This window comes from Adelges cooleyi, unplaced genomic scaffold, assembly GCF_023614345.1.
Source record: "Adelges cooleyi isolate 19-005CV unplaced genomic scaffold, UGA_ACOO_1.1 ACOO_flye_CR_arks_rails_tigmint_CR_PRNA_651, whole genome shotgun sequence".
Classification (NCBI taxonomy): Eukaryota; Metazoa; Arthropoda; class Insecta; order Hemiptera; family Adelgidae; genus Adelges; species Adelges cooleyi.
Window position 1 is genome coordinate 15111642 of NW_026096352.1, and position 18069 is coordinate 15129710.

Sequence of the window (18069 nt, forward strand, 5' to 3'; positions counted from 1 at the left end):
TGCTATGTCACTTATTCCCGAAATGTCGCTTAGTCCCTTTTGTCGTGGAGCCGTCGATTTCTATAATTTCTAAAATATTTTAATTAATATTATCTAATCTAAGTTATCTTTTACTTGTATCATTAATGAAATATATTTAAGGACTATGGTATAATAATTGATTTAGAAAAAAACGAAACGGAATGATCTAAATGTTTACAGCAGTTATATGAAAATTCCTAGTGCCCCCCATATGTTGGTATTATTTCATGGTGCTAAGTAGTATGTTATTTAACTTTTTTTAAAGACTTTAAGGTGACCGAGCTGTGTTACACAATCATGTGTATTTAGGATCATTATTTATAAAATATTAATTTTATATTAGTCACTTCGAAGCTTTTTCTAATTAGTCTGGTCGATCTGTTAGGTTCAGACAGACTGATTATTTTATTTCGACTACCCTGTATTATAAATTTGTAAGAAAGTGTTTTGATTGAAGGTCCTCAAATAGCTAAACATGTAATTGTACAGTACGTGTCCGACCTCTTGTTACAACAGTATATATTTTATTAATGTTTAAGCCTCTTGGCTCATACGGCATGCAGACAGCATATTTAATTTGGTTTGTAATTAAAACACCATCAAGTCAATACACCGTTTATGTACTAGTACTCGTATTAGTGTTGCTCAAAGTCGCTGTGAGATCAAAGAGAGAGTATAACAGCCATCTCCGGCTGTTACATTTACTACCCCCAGTAAATGTTAAGCCATCCGGCGTACATAAAGTGGAAGTGATTTACCCTTCTACAATCATATTTTATTATCTTTCGAGCGCTTTATATTTTATGTTTTTACCATAAATAATTTATAGTATTTGAAACAAAATAGTACTATTCTTCTCGAAAATATGCTTAGTGTGGTTTCTTTATTATAAGGTGAGCTTTATGTTTTGTATTTAAATTTTTTATTGTTTTAGCATCAATGTCTCAGTATTAAACCTTAGGTAAATTCCTCTTCTTTTTTTTTAATTTTCTTATGTAAATCCGAATACTGTCCTTTTTACATGGCTACTATAACATCCGCTTTGAAGACTAAAAGGAAGTGTGTAGTAGTCACTTAGCTAACGAAAAAGTATAGATTTATAAAATTGTCTAACCAGTCCTCTAAAAGGCTTACGTCGCTAACAACTTTTATTTTTTTTCTTACACTTACAGACGCCAAATGCCGGCACCCGGGAACCAGCTGCTCTAAATCGGCAATCAAAAAAGTCATATGTTGACATATTTACATGTACATGGATATTGTTAATAGTTATTGCTTTTATTTGTGTCGGTTTGTTGTATTTAAAACGGAGTCATCAAATGCTGAGACAGAATATAATAATATTCAAATGGAATTATTGCATCTCTTTAGGTTCTTAAAAAAAAAAAAAAAATAGTTTATTCGGTTGTTTTTATATAATGACAGTTTACTATAGTTAACCCCTTTTCTTAGTCCAGATTTCAAATATTTTTAAGAAAAAATGTTTATAATTATTCTATTCCTATATAGCTCTTTAATGTAGTTGCTATACTCTTAACTATCTAAATGAGCAGTGGCGAGTGTCGTTTACCTTTTCTAAGTATTTTACATAAGATAATTTTTTAATGAATAAACTTCTTAGTATATTTCAACGCTGGTAAATTTACTTCGGTAAATAGACAATAGAATACACAATAACTCATTTTTTTTTTAAATATAATTCTAAAAATATAAGAAAAACTGTGATATTTTTTAAACGATTTTATAGTTTATTTAGTAACAACTATACAACAATTTTATAAAAACATAAAATATTTATTTTTATATCAATATTTTTTTAAATTATCTGTTTATAATTTAATATAATCATTGTAATAATAAAACAAAAAAAAGATTCTGTATAGATATCTATAGATCGGTGAAGAAATCAGAAAATCATTTTTTACCACCACAAAAAGAAGCGAACGTTGCCATTGACTGCGAAGCTTACGAAATCGAATTCATAAAAATGTAAACGACACAAGTTTTGCAATTGAGTCATTTCAGAAATAACTACCATTATAAAATGCAAGGAACCTAGATGAAAAATAATCACTATTCAGGAGCCAGCAGGCTTAAGCATGTTCCATGTTTAATAATTTTAGCTGTTAGGCTTTAAGTAGACTGTAACTTTTCTTTCACTACGGTTTAGTCGTTTGAATTTGATGAACTGCCAACTTGCTTTATGTAAGTCCCGCTGGGTAATCGCCTATCATCTTCTTACCATATGGCTTTATTTTATCATTCAATAATACTTCATATTATATTTTGTATTATATTACGTGTTATATATGCATACTCTAGTTCTTTAAAACAATCTCTACGTTTAAACCTTTTGTTTTCTATAGATCGGTAAAGAAATCAGAAAATCATTTTTTTACCTCAACTAAAAAAAGCAAACGTTGCCATCGACTGCGAAGCTTACGAAATCGAATTCATAAAGATAAACGACACAAGTTTTGTAAATGAGTACTATAATATTTAAATCAGTCATTTCAGAAATAACATAATTCTTCACACTGAATATTTATAGTAAGCATGAAAACTTAGAAGAGGGTGGAGTGTAGAGTTATTTTTTATTATGCGCACAACTCAACCGTTTGTTGTTTGATTGTTATTAAGATTGGAATCATTAGACATTTTTAAAAAAAAATTGTATTTATCACTGTTGTTAACAAGGATATTAAGGGGTTGATTAAATATTTGAGATCAGATAGAAATGAACAAAGTCTTCAAATGAAATTGGTATATATGACAGAAGAAAAAAGGGTTTCAAGATACTTATATATTTTTTTATTAAAATAGGTTTGTAAATTTAATATAATACCATCAAATTATTCATCCATATTCTAAATTGATAGACATTGTCTAATGTGTCTCCTACGACGCTTCGCCATTGCTTATTTAGATAGTAAAGATTATAGCAACTACATTAAAGAATTAAATAGAATACAATAATTATGCAATTTTTCCTTAAAAATATTTAAAATCTGACGAAGAAGTCGACGTTAACTATAGTAAACTATCATCATATTATAACAACAGAATAAACTATTCTTTTTAACATGGATAGGTTTTTTGGTGGGGGGTTATTCTGAAATTTGTGTTACGATTTCGTGTAATGGACAGAAACATGTAGTAGACATAAATATCGTCATCGACGTTAAAAATATTTATTAAACAATAAATAATTTGATCAAATCATAAACAGATAATTAAAAAAAAAAATCGATCCTAATTTGTTCAGAAAAAATTAAAAAATGCATGCAGTGAAGGGTTAAAAAAAGGTTAAACCTAAAACTCCAATTGAACAAAATATGTGATAAGTAAATTATTTATTTATTTATCAATATCTATTTTTGTTTTATTATTAAAATTATATATTAAATCATAAATAGATCATTTTAAAAATCGTTGATATAAAAACATATATTTTACGTTATATAAACACCCAACCCTCTTCTAAGTTTTCATGCTTACTATAAATATTCAGTGTGAAGAATTATGTTTTTTCTGAAATGACTGATTTAAATATTATAGTACTCATTTACAAAACTTGTGTCGTTTACCTTTATGAATTCGATTTCGTAAGCTTCGCAGTCAATGGCAACGTTCGCTTCTTTTTATGGTGGCAAAATAGTGATTTTCAGATTTCCTCGCCGAACTATAGAAATCAATATAGAATCTATTTATGTTTTGCTATTATAACGATTATATCAAATCATAAACAGATAATTTAAAAAAATATTGATAAAAAAATAAATATTTTTATGTTTTGATAAAATTGTTATATAGTTGTCACTAAATAAACTATAAAACCGTTTAAAAAATATCACAGTTTTTCTTATATTTTTAGAATTATATTTTTAAAAAAAATGTGTTATTACGTATTCTATTCTCTATTTACCGAAAAAAATTATTAGCGTGGAAATGTTCTAATAATTGTATTCATTTTAATATTATCTTTTGTAAAATACATAGAAAGAGTAAACGACGCTTTACCACTGCTCATGTAGATAGTAAATAGTATATCAACTACATTGAAGAATTAAATAGAATAGAACAATTATAAAATTTTTCCTTAAAAATATTTAAAATTTCGGTAAAGAGGCGGGGTAACTGTAATAAACTATCATCATATTATAAAAACGGAATAAACTGTTTTTTTTTTTTTTAAAGAATCTAAAAGTATGCAATAATTTTATTTGAATATTATTGGATTTGGTTTCAGCATTCCATGAATCCTTTTTAAATTCAAAAAATTGATTTAAATAATAGCAATAACTAATATCAATATCCATGTACAGGTTTGTTGCACTTTAACGTCCATTGTGCTTTACTCAGAAGATGTGTTTGGGAGCATGGAGTTTGTATTTGACACCACAGGATCTATGGGAGACGACTAAATTCAGTTGAGATCTCACCCTGGACAAATTATGGACTACGATAGTGCATCGGAAAGTTTCGATTCATTGGTAATCATGCACATGTTGAATAGAAGTAATGTGGTCGGAGGTGGTGATTGTCCCGATATTCTTAAAGTCATTACTAATTGATCTCTGTCGGATATTAAATTATTGCATTAAAAAAAACTAGTGAACTTTGTTCTTAATAAAATGGATACATGCATAATATTTGAATTACCTACGAAGTACAAACTTTATCTGATTAATTTTATTTATTTATTCGTTTGGCAATTATCTGACCATTATTTAATCAAAAGAAAATAACTAAATATTATGATTACTTTACCTAACTTATTTAGATTATTCAGAATGCCAAATCAAATTATTACAATTTTCTTTTACCGTCTGATAAACTTTTATCTGTTACACTCTACTTAAAAAATATTCTCAACTATAGTTTTGATATACTGCATTCATTTGTACAAAATATACTTCTGAAAAGTCCTTATTCACCGATCTATAAATAATTGTATACAATTATTGAATTAAATTTCGGTGGTTTGGCCCAAGCTATTAACTTAATAAGTTTAAGTAGATTATAATATTATTTAATTTAAAGTTTTTTTGTTAAGAAATAACCTAGTATAATACCTAATAATACTTAAAAAAAAAAAAAATTAAAGATTTATAATATTTAGGTATTTAAAGGTAGTTTTAAATAATTCCTATTATCAATGACGCACTTTATGGAGACAAGCCAAACCTGATTAATTAGGACCGTGCAAAATTCAAATAATTGTTAAAATAATAATGTATTTAAATAAATACTCGAATAATAAATAAAAAAATATTTTTATTTAACCATGTAACCAAATAATAATTACAAATACGTTTTCTTTATTGAGAAAAATTATTAATAAATCAATAAAGTTAAATTAATTAATTGAAATGTATTGATTTATTTATTTTTTTTCATAATTGTAATTTTTCTCTTTTATGATTTAATTATTTATAGTCGAAATAAGATACGCTGAGTTATTCCATACCAAAACAACCAAATTGGTAATGCGACTACGTTTATAAATCTCAATGTATTGTAAAATTGTTATCCGAAGTAAGAGAATTAAAATATATATATATATATATTCAAATTTGTTGAACTTTAACGAAAATTAAATATTTTAGTAAGGACTCCGGCTTAAAATATTAAAGCTAGCGGTATAAATAGTCTATAGTCTACACTCTACAATATACAATACAATTTTATTTATTCTTGTCTAAAACAGTCCATTGCATTCAACCTAACTTTCAATAATGATAAAACTTAATTTAAACGGAAATATTCACAACAACTTAGCCTAGCATACTCGAAATTCATACTGACATTGGGATCCCAAATACTACAGAAAAGTCCTTTACAGTGGAATTTAAAAATTAATATTTAACGAATAACTGCTAGTACTTAGAAATGCGCACATGAATAAGTTATCAAATTCAATCATAAAAGGCGTAATGATTTACCTTTATGATTAGGTGGTCGTTTTGAAAACCACACACTGTTCTTCAGGAGCTACACGAACATAGCATCAATAGGATCGGGTCAGGTGTTCGACGTTAGTAAGAATGACGTCTCCCAAGTATTAGAGTTCGTCAAGACATCGATGGACACTAATACGATTAATTTGCTGCCCATCAACGTACCCCACAGTGAGGTCTTTCCGTCCCCAAAAGCACTTTACGTAGACTATTCAATTAAACAGCTTTTAGTATCCGTTTCCGGACTAAAAGCCACGGTTAACGTATCACACCCGACCGGTAAGAAAATGGACAAATCCGATGGTCTGATGACTACCTTGGACTTGCAAAACGTTAATAACGTGACGGTTTTGGTAAGCATACAGTGAATAATAATATTATACAATTATAAGACCATGTTACTTAATGACTGATTAAAACTATACTATTAAATAGGTAAATTAAAATGAGTTAATAACTATCAACACACAAGGCCAAGTTAATAAAGACGGCCCAGAATTTAATATTACTTTTGTTGGACTCGTCAAAGAGCTTTCTTTTTTGTATGACTATTCAGATTATTCAAATAGAATAAAACAGGATCAATCTTGGGAAAGTATAAACCGAGAAGTTAAAGGAACAGGTCAGTATTTAATTACTTTTTGATGATCAAGCTAACCTTGATTCGAGCCTTTACCAAAGTATTGTACATATATGTATTCAGTATTGTATACAAGCATCGTTAAAACGGTTTACCGCAAGTATAAAATATAATAATTAACGGGAGGCGTTGGAATATTTTTCTGTTACGCACGTTCCTCTATACAACATAGTAATATCCGGATTGAGCACAGCCCTTAGGGTTGCAGAAAGAAGCGTCGATTCGAAAAAAAAGCTACCCTAAAAGCATTTAACGCTTGGGTTGATATAATTTTTTTTTTTTTTGTACGTGTTAAGCACAAGCCGCAAACATGTCATAATAACACTTAAAACAGTGCAGCTTGTCACAAGGATTTTAATAACGTTAGCCGTGTGAATTTGTTCACCTGGCCGAGTTCGGTCTGTCTACCGGGAAGTCTTCCACTCGAGAAAATATTTACCGGCAAAAAATCGCAACACAGCCTTTTGACTTGGCTGTTCTTTTACATTTTGAAAGTAATATTCGTCTCAATTTATAGTTTATTTCGGTATTTAAATTTTAAAAATGGCTTTAAAGAGGAAGAAGTCCAAGACCCCCGAAAGCCGGTCTCAATGGCCAAATCAGTAAGTTCTGCTATATTCCTGGAATTATATTGACTTCCAAAATCAGGAGATAGCAGAACTTCCCATTACTTTCCCAACTTCACGATACTATTAGAATCTCTAAAAAGACATTAATAACTAAATTTAAGAGTACGATGGTTCAGTAATATGTAATTTTAAATCAATACAACTCTTAGTAGGTAATTAAAATAAATCTGTTAAAATCATACTCGTAAGTATCATAAAAATACAATTAAATAATTAATTAAGAATACAGTGTGTGAACAACAATTAATGTAAATAAATATTAAAATTAATTTACTAAACACATTTAAAAATTAATTTTCTAATAACTGAACGTGATAAAATCCATTTAAAAACTCCTATCGTAAAAGTATTTAAGAATTTGAAATCAGAGATCACTACTGGTGATCCATCAGATGTGAGATACTCATTGCTCCAAAAATATTAATATTTAAAAAAAAAATGTCTACTCTGTAGATACATATTTTGCTATACTTGTCAATACCTTTATACACGGGCTTAATCTTCGCTTCCATTAAGCCCCAGTCGTGTGTTCTCTTGTCCAATTATCTTTGGCAACTTATTAGGCTTAGCTGTGACATCCACACCTCTAATGATTACTCTGGGCCACTTCGGGCCCTCTTCTTTTACCATTGCTTTAATTTTTCTCAGGGCACACATCGTGTCATTATCTTTTGTCTTTTAATATGACCTTTCCCGATTTTGTAGTAACCATATTCATCTGTGTCTTCTGTCGTATACGCACTTTCGTACACGAAAAGTTATAAGCACACACACACGCTGTAAAGAAAATTACTTAATACCTTTTACCTAACAACTAAGGTGCCTTTTAAATAAGTGGTGCATAAATGTGGCAGAGCTCAAGTCGACTCTTCCGGATTGATTCTGCCTCGGGTGCTTTCCATCCAATGACAGGCCTCCAATTATAAATAGTATAATGCCTCGGAACAATTATATTGTCTAGCTTTACTACTATAATCTTCTTCTTCACTGGCATTTACAACTCTATTAGATTTTTTGCCGCCATCACTACATCCCTTCATCTCTCTCGATCTTGCACCATTTTCTTCCATTCTTGAACTCCCAGGGCTTAAGATCCTCCTCTACTACGTCTAGCCACCTCTTCCTCGGTCTGCCTCGAGGCCTTTTCCCTTCCGGTTTCCATTCCATAACTGCTCTGATGATTTTTTTTTGCTTCTTCTCATAATATGGCCCAGCCACTGAATTATTTGTCCTTTTATAAAATTAGTGACTGGTGCTAAGCCCAGTTCCTTGTTGAACTTCCTTCTCCATTCATTTGTCCTTGTATCGCGAACTGGTCCGCATATCATCCTCCATATTTTATTTTCAAAAGTTCTAAGTCGTCTCACTGTCACACTTGTCGTTGTCCACACTTCACACCCATAAGTAAGAGTTTATTACTATAATAAACAGGTTAATAGCCTAAACGCAAGTACTAACACTAGCAAAGAACCAAAAGCCGTACTAAGGCTTCCTCGAGAGTCGCGGGCTTTATTGCAGTACACTTATTTGTTAAAGAACACTTAGTTTTAATTACCTTTAAAGGGATGTGATGTAATACTTTTAAAATTAAGTAAAAGAAAAGCAACTCAAAAATGAATAAACACACAAAAATAAAATGTTCATAAAAACAATAAAGTACGCGATAATACTCCTCTCGTAACAGACGAACGCTTACGGCAGAGTGCCACCGAAATAGTATTTTGGGCGGCTTTAAATAATAAGCATGATTGTAACTTTTGCTGTGTTGACAATTTTGTTTGGATTTGTTTTAGCTATTTGGCATACATTTAATTGCTTATTTGCTAATATACATTTGCCTTTAAGAACTGTACTACACTTCTTTGGCTTTTTTAGGACTACCGTCCACAGTTGGGCCTTCACAGTTGAATCGCAGTTTCCTTGGACTACAAACGAAGTTTCTGGTATAGCTGCCCTTTTTAACTCCAGTTTTTTCACAGAAACGGATCTCTTGACCTGTTGTGTTCTTCTTGTTTCCGGTCGCCGTCGGGTTTTGGTCTGCTGGCTCCGCTGCTCCTGGCCCGGTACAGAACTGCCTGCGATGGCCATTTCACCAGTACGGGCTTCACGCAGTCTCTCGACCACAACTTTTAGTCTGTCCACCTCCGTTTGCTTCACCGCCACAACGGCTGGGAACTGGCTCACGACATCCGTCTTGATACTGCTGGCCAATAGCTCTTCCTTGATAAAATCTTTTATGTCAGCAATCTTATCCACAAACAGTTTCGTGGTTTCCTTGTTTAACAGCACCTTATTGTTCTCTGGCCTTGACAATAAACTAGTCCAAAGCTCGCAAAATGTCAGTGTAGCGGTCAGCTCTGCACGTCTCTTCTGCTGTTTTCCGTTTCTTTCTTATTTCTTTGTCTAACGTTACATCAGACCTCCTTCTCTCACGCACTTTGCGTCCCTGACATAAGGCTGCTTTCAGGCACTGTCACTGACGTCACTATCGCTTATCACAGACATTATAAGAGAGTTCGTAACATTCTTGTACGGCCCTACTTGTAATAAACGCGCGATTTTTCGATATTACCCTTTGTCTTGAGGTCACCAACACTTTTAATTATAGGTTCTGGTACGATTCAGGCTGGTTCCCGACCTAAAAATGGCAAAAATTCGTTCCTCAATTGAAAACCTATAAATTGACCAGCTGACTATGGCCGTTTCAGTGCAAAACAAAAACTCCCGAAAATACAAATTTTCCATCGACGCGGAGCTTTTTCCCGATTTTTCAGCCGTTAGAGCGGAAAGAAGGCCGCACAACCCCGCTTTAGATCCGCAAGATCACGCTCTATCCAATGATGCGAGAAAAAACAGTGGTTATTCGTGCTGCAAATTGTCACGAAAACTACCACCTGCTAATTTCGCGTCCTCCGCCGCTCTTAGGGCTTCCGACGCCTTCCTGGCCAACTGGATGATATCCCAAGAGGCCGGGTTGCCGCGCCACTCCTTATCAAATAACTCCGAAAATGTCCGTCCTAGCAACGGAACCACCTGGCACCCCTCGCGTCTTCCCACGAAAATGGGTCGCTACAGTCTTCCTTCCACCGGCACTGATAGAGGGGACCGTAACGAATAGAACAAACGCAAACACGGAAAAAATGAACGAAAAAAACTCGAATTACAAGGAAATTGCACGGGAGCGAAATCTCTTTATTCTAAGTAAGTGAATCTTGCAAGTTGTGGTAAGTTTATCTTGTAGAACTACTATTGTCTCATGTATTGGACATAAACACTTTATTTTACATTATTTTTTTTTTTGCTTTTGTAGTAGTCACTTATCTAACGAATTAAGTATAGATGTCTAAAACTGTTTAAGTAAAAAAACAGTCCTTAAGAAGGCTTACGTCGCCAACGACTTTTATTTTATTTCCTTACACTTACAGATACCAAATCCCGCCATCCTGGAACCAGCCACTCTCAATCGTCATTCTAACGAATCATATGCGTAAATTACTGTAAATTTAAATGGATATTGCTAATTATCATTTAATTTCCAATAATATACGGATACGGTCTCGGTCCAAAACACGCACGGTACACACACTGAAAAAAAGGTTGTTTTTTAGGTCTAACCTGATTATTATTCTAATATTAGTTTTAACAGGGCTTAAAGTGGGAACAAATTACAGGGGGGACTAATGTCTCCATATAGTTTTAAGCGTTCCATATAAAATTGTATGTATAATGTCTAATGCGTATAGTATATGTAATATAGAAACAGTGATTGTGTAACATACTCAATACTCATCCCACTTTTATCCCTGAATAATGTTCAAATTTGTAATTTATTTCATAAAAAATGTAAACCACAAACAATACAAAATTTTTAAGAATAACTCGTGTTTTATACAAATTTAACATTTTGAAAGAGAATATTTTTTCTTATAATATTATGTTGTAAGTAGTGGTTGTCTTTTAAGAAAACTAAAAAAATCACCCAGACCAAAAATATATATATCATAAAAATGTAGTGTTTTTAGTGCTTTAAATTGTACAAGAAAAAATTCAAATCTACGCATGGTGGGGTGAGCATCCTTAAAACATCACACATTCACACTTTACCTATGTATCTATGTTATCACTTATGGGCTAATCAAATACCTATTTATCACAGTATAGCCATTTACAATAACTAATAAAATCAATTATTTTTACACATATATTAGATAGTCCATAATTTGTATTAAATACATTTGATAAAAGTAAAGGAACAATTGATAAAAAAATAAAAACCAAGATTTAATCTCAACGGAATTCTGAATTATATTGTAGTCAATATAACATTAGTATGTTTCGTTATAATTGGAGTGGTACGGTGTACCTTACGAATGATTTGTTAAAGGGGATGCTTTTTAACCACCATTAAAGGTAAAGGGACTGAGTCCCCCTGCGTCCCCCCACTTTAACCCCTGAGTTTTAATGTATAAAGGAAAAAGGGCCAGTGTTTCTAATCTCGTAGGAAACTGTATCGTCAGTGCACCCGTCCTAGAGCTAGGTATAAAAACTTAGTTGAGCCGGTGACTATTATCTGTACGTTCTTTATAGAGTTAGTGACCAATTTATTAAAATAAAACTTGTTATGAATTAACTCAGTGACTATTTATTTTGTAACACACTTTTTATAATACTTAAACTAAAAAGGAAAGAACTTTTTTTAAAAGTAAAATAATTATGACTTCAAAAGATTTACACACAACAAAATATAATTTTCGTTAAAACAATGTGAAAGTACAAAACGATATTAAACGCGAAACAAACACCCCTCGTAGACGATCATATACGAGAGAGTGACCCCGACAGTCTTCTTCAGGCGGCTTTAAATATTAAAACATTTCATACAATTTTGCTTACGCTTCATAAAACTATTGTAGGTCCATGTACCTATTGCCAAATAAGCGTTATAGTTATACAAGTCAACACTAGGTAATTTTTAATTATTTTGTTGTTATATTCTACTACATACTACACTCCTCTTTGTTACAATAAAAATATGACCTCATATTTTAAGTTTTGATATAATATTAAAAGTTTTTGTTTAAAACAAAATAATGCAAGTTAAATGTAGAGGCTCTTTAGGATAAGTGCGGATAGATTGGATGATTTGTTTTAACTATATCTCATCTTGTTTTGTTTTTTTAATTATCAGTTCACTTTTAAGCTTTACACTTTTTTTTTATAATTAAATCGCACAAACTAAATTAATTTTATTTAAATGGAGACCAAAAAACCATCTCTTCCCGCAATAGCGTTATTGAATACATATTTAAGTCGAACAATGATCAGTTTATTTTGGACATCATACATCGTAAGAAAATAACAAATATTATAGTATTGAAATGGTATTGTAAAACTATTATTGGTACTATAAATACTATATACACTAATAATAAATATATTTTTTAAAATAAATAATTTTTTAATTAATAGATGGTTTTTTGGTCTCCATTTAAATAAAATTAATTTAGTTTGTGCGATTTAAATATAAAAAAAAGTGTAACGCTTAAAAGTGAACTGTAATTAAACTTAAAAAATAACTTTTGGAGAACAAAGAGTATCGCCTCCTCGTGGTGTTCTCTGGGTAATGCTAAATGATACTCAAATATTACTATATATAGTTTATGTATTACATTTATTGACAGTATAAAAATACGAAAATGAATGGTTTTACAAAAACAACCATTGCCAACTTATTTTTGAATTGATCTAAACTAGTCTGGGTGAACCGATAATCATATGAATAATTAATTCCTTAGGCTAAATTAAAGTTAAAAATTAATATTTTATAAATTAAACCAACCCATTAAATGGTAATAAATTAGGAAAAATTATAAAGTTTTCATTAAAAAAAATTTTCTTTTTTGTGTCTCCTGAAAAAAACCCAAAATTTGAAATTGGGCCCTTATTTTAATAAACGTGTCAATTGCTGATATACTAAGCAGGTGGAAAATGCGCAAAATTACTGTTTGCTTACTTTTATAGGTGACACAAATGGAAAAGACGATGGTTCTATCGCAATGTGACGACAAACTAATTGCGCCGTAAATGTTAAAAAGTAACTCGATTGAGTGGAAACATAACAGTTACATGTCCAACCTACAGAATGAGGTTACAATAAAGCAGGAATATGCTTTATTTCTAGTAATTTAAACAGAATCACATTTGCTAAATATTATATTATATAAATACCGTTTTTTAATTAATTTTAAAGAAGAAATTGGAAAGATTAATCGTATTGATAAAAATAATTGTGAAAGTGATTCATTTATAGTAAATTTAACAGAATCACATTTGCTAAATATTATATTATATAAATACCGTTTAATTAATTTTCAGGAATAAATTGGAAATATTAATAGTATTGAAAAAATAATTGTAACATCGCATATGGAACATATACTCGCGAATCATTCATCTGTACCGATTCATTATTCATCTGTAACGATAATACGGTATGTACATTGTACAGTTATAAAATTAATCCAATAATCTAATTAATGCAAAAAACAACGCTGGCACTAAAATATTTTTTAAAAAATTTTTTTAATTATTTTTATATAACAAATGCAAAATTTTACTATTATTAAGTATTAAAATATATTTTATTGTTATTATGTAGAGTTAGTTATATAATCGGTGCTCTATTAACAACTTATGTTTTTAATGAAAAATAGTCGAGTTGTGGTGAAATTGAAACTATTATGATCTCATCAGATGATGAAAATTCAAATTCACAAACAGTTATAAACAATAATATCATAGATTATTCAAACAAAATCAAAGAAATTAAAGTACGTATTTAAAAAATCATATACCTAATTTTTAAAAAAAATGTATGATAATATGTTACACTAATGCGAGTATATATACTATAAAAAGAGCCCCCAAATATTTGTATTTAATGTGTTGATACTTGCAAACAAATCATAGTTAGATATTCTAGAAACCAGTCCCCATCGATATAATTATTGATAACCATCTCAATCCATTATAGTCAATACAAAAGTATCATAATGAAAATAATACAGAAACTATTAACGTTATATACTTTGAAAGTGATTCAACTAACGGACTCTATATTACCTAAAGCTGTCCTAGTGTCCTGGTTTGTATTATAATTCAGTATAAATCTTAAGTGGTCCACGATAGGTCCAATCGTCAATTTCAATCATTTATTGTGTTTCATTACTACATTTTTTATATATGAGGCGCTCAGAAGTCAAACTGATTGACTCCATAAAATTGAATTTTTCAGGTCAGGCATTTTAAGTTATTTAAAACAATGTATGTAAGTACAATTGCCAATTTACTTAGCACAATCTAGTGGCGAAAAATTCAACTATGGAGTTATTTATCTTGGCCACTGAAAAATATACACTTTTGTAATCCAACCGTGCTATTATTTGCAATTTGAAAAAACGTGGAGTTAATCGGTTAAGCTCCTGAGCGCCTCATATAAACTAAATTTTTAAATGAATAAAATATACTTATATTTAAAAAAAAAATAATTAAATACCTAGTTATAATTTTAACACATTGATTAAGTACAGGCTGAATTAGAAAATCTTCGAGGTATGAAATGCCAATCCCCATTCAAATATGGGTTTAGTCGTCCAATATTATGTAACGCGGTTATCATGTCTTTCACTCTGAAAAACACGACCTTTCCAATGTCATTAGATAATGTTCTGGTAGGTAAATGTATTGAAAATGTGGAATTTAAACTTATAAAAGTGAAGTGTTATTTTTTTAATATCTGTGCAGGTGACTGTATTGTATTTGAACCCTACCAGCAATCCAATGGTGCCTTGCAAGTACTGGGTAGACGGTGAATGCATGTATTCTGATCAGGATTGTAAGTTTTCACACGGCACCCAAGTACCATTGACTAGTATAACAAATTACATGTGTGTATTCTAGAAATAAATGTAAATTATAATTAATAAATATAAATACACTTACAGAGAGCCCAATTTCGAACATTTAAGAATAGGTAGTCTTGTATTGGCAAATACATATAAAGGCTGTCTCTGGTCTAAAGCGGTTGTATTGGACATCGAGTATGGAACATCGATTAAGGACGGCACTTGTCTCGTTCGATATAATACCATTGGTTTAGGGGTGGCTAGAGTCCCGATGCATGATATATATCCAGGGATTAACAAATATGGTATGTATTTACATAATTAATAATCTAACCTACCTAATTTCATAAAATAGAATTTGTAGACGAATATTGCCACACAAATTATTTAGACTACAACAACATGGGGAAAATTGTCGCTCGTAACGAAGCCACTGAAAATAAAGTACTCCAAAAACGGACAAAACTAGGGTCCTCAGAGTCCTTAGGCGACTGGGAAAAATACACTAAGGTATACATTTTTTAAAAAATAATGCAAATTAAATTTTGCTTCAGCAATTCAACTAGTTGCTGGAACAATTTCTTATTTAAATTATATATTTAAAATCCACGATTTTGTTTGAAATAAAGGGTATCGGTTCAAAAATAATGGCGAAAATGGGTTACATAAAAGGAACCGGCTTGGGAAAAAACAATAAAGGTCGAGTAGAACCTGCTGTGGCGACTGTTTTACCAAAAAGACAGTCGTTAGGTAAATTGATTGCCATACTTACAATATTTTTTTACACTCATGTAAACAGTTTAACCTTATCAGACCTAACTTTTTTCTGTTTGTTTGAGATACTTTAAACTATTTTTTTTTGTAACGTTTTTATGAACTCACAATTTTGTTTGTCGTTCCTGGTGGAATCTTGCAACTCAAATTTCGAGCACTTCCCGACTAGCTATCCGGCTGAAACTTTCAGGGTAGCTCACAATTCGATGACAATGCATTTTTAATCCACAATAGGTTGAAAATTCCACCCCTAAGCGGGTTAAAATGGGGTCGATTTCTTGTCTGTCGTTCCGGGTGGAATCTTGCAATTCAAAAAGTCTTATTTCTCACCCGCCAGCAAAAATTATGCGTTGTGCGTTTGGGTGTGAACGGTGCTCAGATATGATCGGTACCAGATAACCACCCGTTCCCATCATTACACTTTTTTGCATTTTCTTACAACTTTTATGATAATTTATATAGTAATTACAACTTAATTTCAACTTTTATTGTAATTTTTACAGTAATAAATCTAAAATTATAAGCTTTTAAATTGATTACTAGTTCTTATGATAATTCTTCTGACCATGCAGCCTTTTCTAATGTATGGTTTAACATTGTACATTTAAATATATAGATACGTACATACGAAAACGAAAAAGAACAAAATAAATAAAGTAGATTAAAAAATTAATCTAAAAATAACGTTTTTATGCGCCTTTAAAAGTATAAAATAACCCTACGGGGGTCTTGATAACCAAATAGTACAGGTGAACTAAAAAAACACGGAGCGCATGTTTACTACTTCACACGTCTGAATATATAATAACATTCTCTTCTCATTAATAACTACCTTAAATCATAATTCATGCACAATCATCTTTTCTCTTCAAATAAAATAATACTTATGATATGGCATGTAAAATTAAGCACTATATTACTTTAAATGTTAAGCAAGTAGGTAGTAAACAAAACAATTGAAGCAACCTACATAAAACAAACTTTGGAGAGAATAGCAATTAAGTCTTTTCAATCTGCAATGAAATTTAAGGCAAGTGGCACGGAAATCCATTAAATTTCATTTCCGATAAAAAGTCATACTATCACTTTCTGATCCGTTCGGTTAGAGAGACAACTTAATGCATTAGCATGAAAGCTTAGGTTTTAATATCTAAGTAGAAAGATGCGCCCCACGTTTTTCTAGTTCACCTGTCCTATTTGGTATCAAGACCCCCGGAGTGTTATTTTATACTTTTAAAGGCGCATAAAAACGTTATTTTTAGATTAATTTTTTAATCTACTTTATTTTCCTTTATTCATGTTACCAAACTAGACATCATATCGATTTTCAAAGAAATTAAAGAGTGACTTTAAAAACACTACAAAAAATTGATAAAAATAATTTTTAACCAATTAAAAAATGTATTTGTAAATAAATAATTTAAAATTACTAATTTACGAATAGTTTGTAACAAAAAAAAACAAATAACATATGATTAAATAGAATCAACATTTGGGTATTTATATTGTACCTATATTTTTTTATTAGATTATTGCATAGCTATTGAAAATGAAAATCATCGCATGTATCTTCAAAGAAAGCTAAAGAAAGTAATAATGTTTGCAAGAAAGCGACGTGTAGAATAGTCAAGTCATATCATGTATATTGTATGTATGTATGTATTGTTGTCAATTTAAAAATTGTTTTAAACTTCTAAGTGCCAAAAACGGCCTTATAACATTTAGTAATTTTATTAAGTATATAACTTTAAAAAAAAAAATACGTATACAATATAATTAATGAAATATTGAAATAAAATAAATATTTTCAAGTGTTATTTAAAGCAATACTCATTAACTTAACCGTTTGTTTTTAAGGTCTATTTATCTAACCCTAAAAGATATTATATTGTATTACTTTTTTATTTATACAAAACTATCATTTTTCAAATAAATTCTAATAAGTAATAAAAAATATATTTCAATTGTTTATTCGATCTCATTATTGTTTAATTACAAATTTTGTAACTTTGTTTTGTGATAAAAAAAATGTATGTTATAAAAAAATACTTACTTGTGTTCTATATTTATAAACCAGATTTGAAATTTCAAACAACTTATTCTTAAAAAAAATGTATTTGTTTTATATAAATATGCTTAAA

The 18069-nt window shown here is 30.3% G+C and overlaps 1 protein-coding gene across 8 annotated transcripts; it reads left to right on the forward strand.

Moving 5' to 3' along the window:
• Positions 1 to 12845: 12845 nt before the first annotated feature.
• LOC126844380 (zinc finger CCCH-type with G patch domain-containing protein-like) lies at positions 12846 to 17796 on the forward strand. Of its 8 annotated transcripts, none has more exons than XR_007686571.1 (9): positions 12846 to 13397; positions 13626 to 13741; positions 13964 to 14080; positions 14840 to 14984; positions 15054 to 15196; positions 15254 to 15459; positions 15510 to 15664; positions 15784 to 15904; positions 17457 to 17796. XR_007686571.1 is itself a non-coding variant. In XM_050582530.1 (9 exons), the coding sequence occupies exons 3-9, from the start codon at positions 13991 to 13993 to the stop codon at positions 17552 to 17554; spliced, it is 945 nt and encodes a 314-aa protein (XP_050438487.1). In that variant the 5' UTR covers positions 12846 to 13397; positions 13626 to 13741; positions 13964 to 13990; the 3' UTR covers positions 17555 to 17796. The 8 variants fall into 8 exon arrangements, 6 of the variants coding, with proteins under 6 accessions (XP_050438487.1, XP_050438488.1, XP_050438486.1 ...); XR_007686570.1 differs by having other exon boundaries at positions 14840 to 14980; positions 15054 to 15144; XM_050582530.1 differs by having other exon boundaries at positions 14840 to 14980; positions 15519 to 15664.
• Positions 17797 to 18069: the final 273 nt, after the last annotated feature.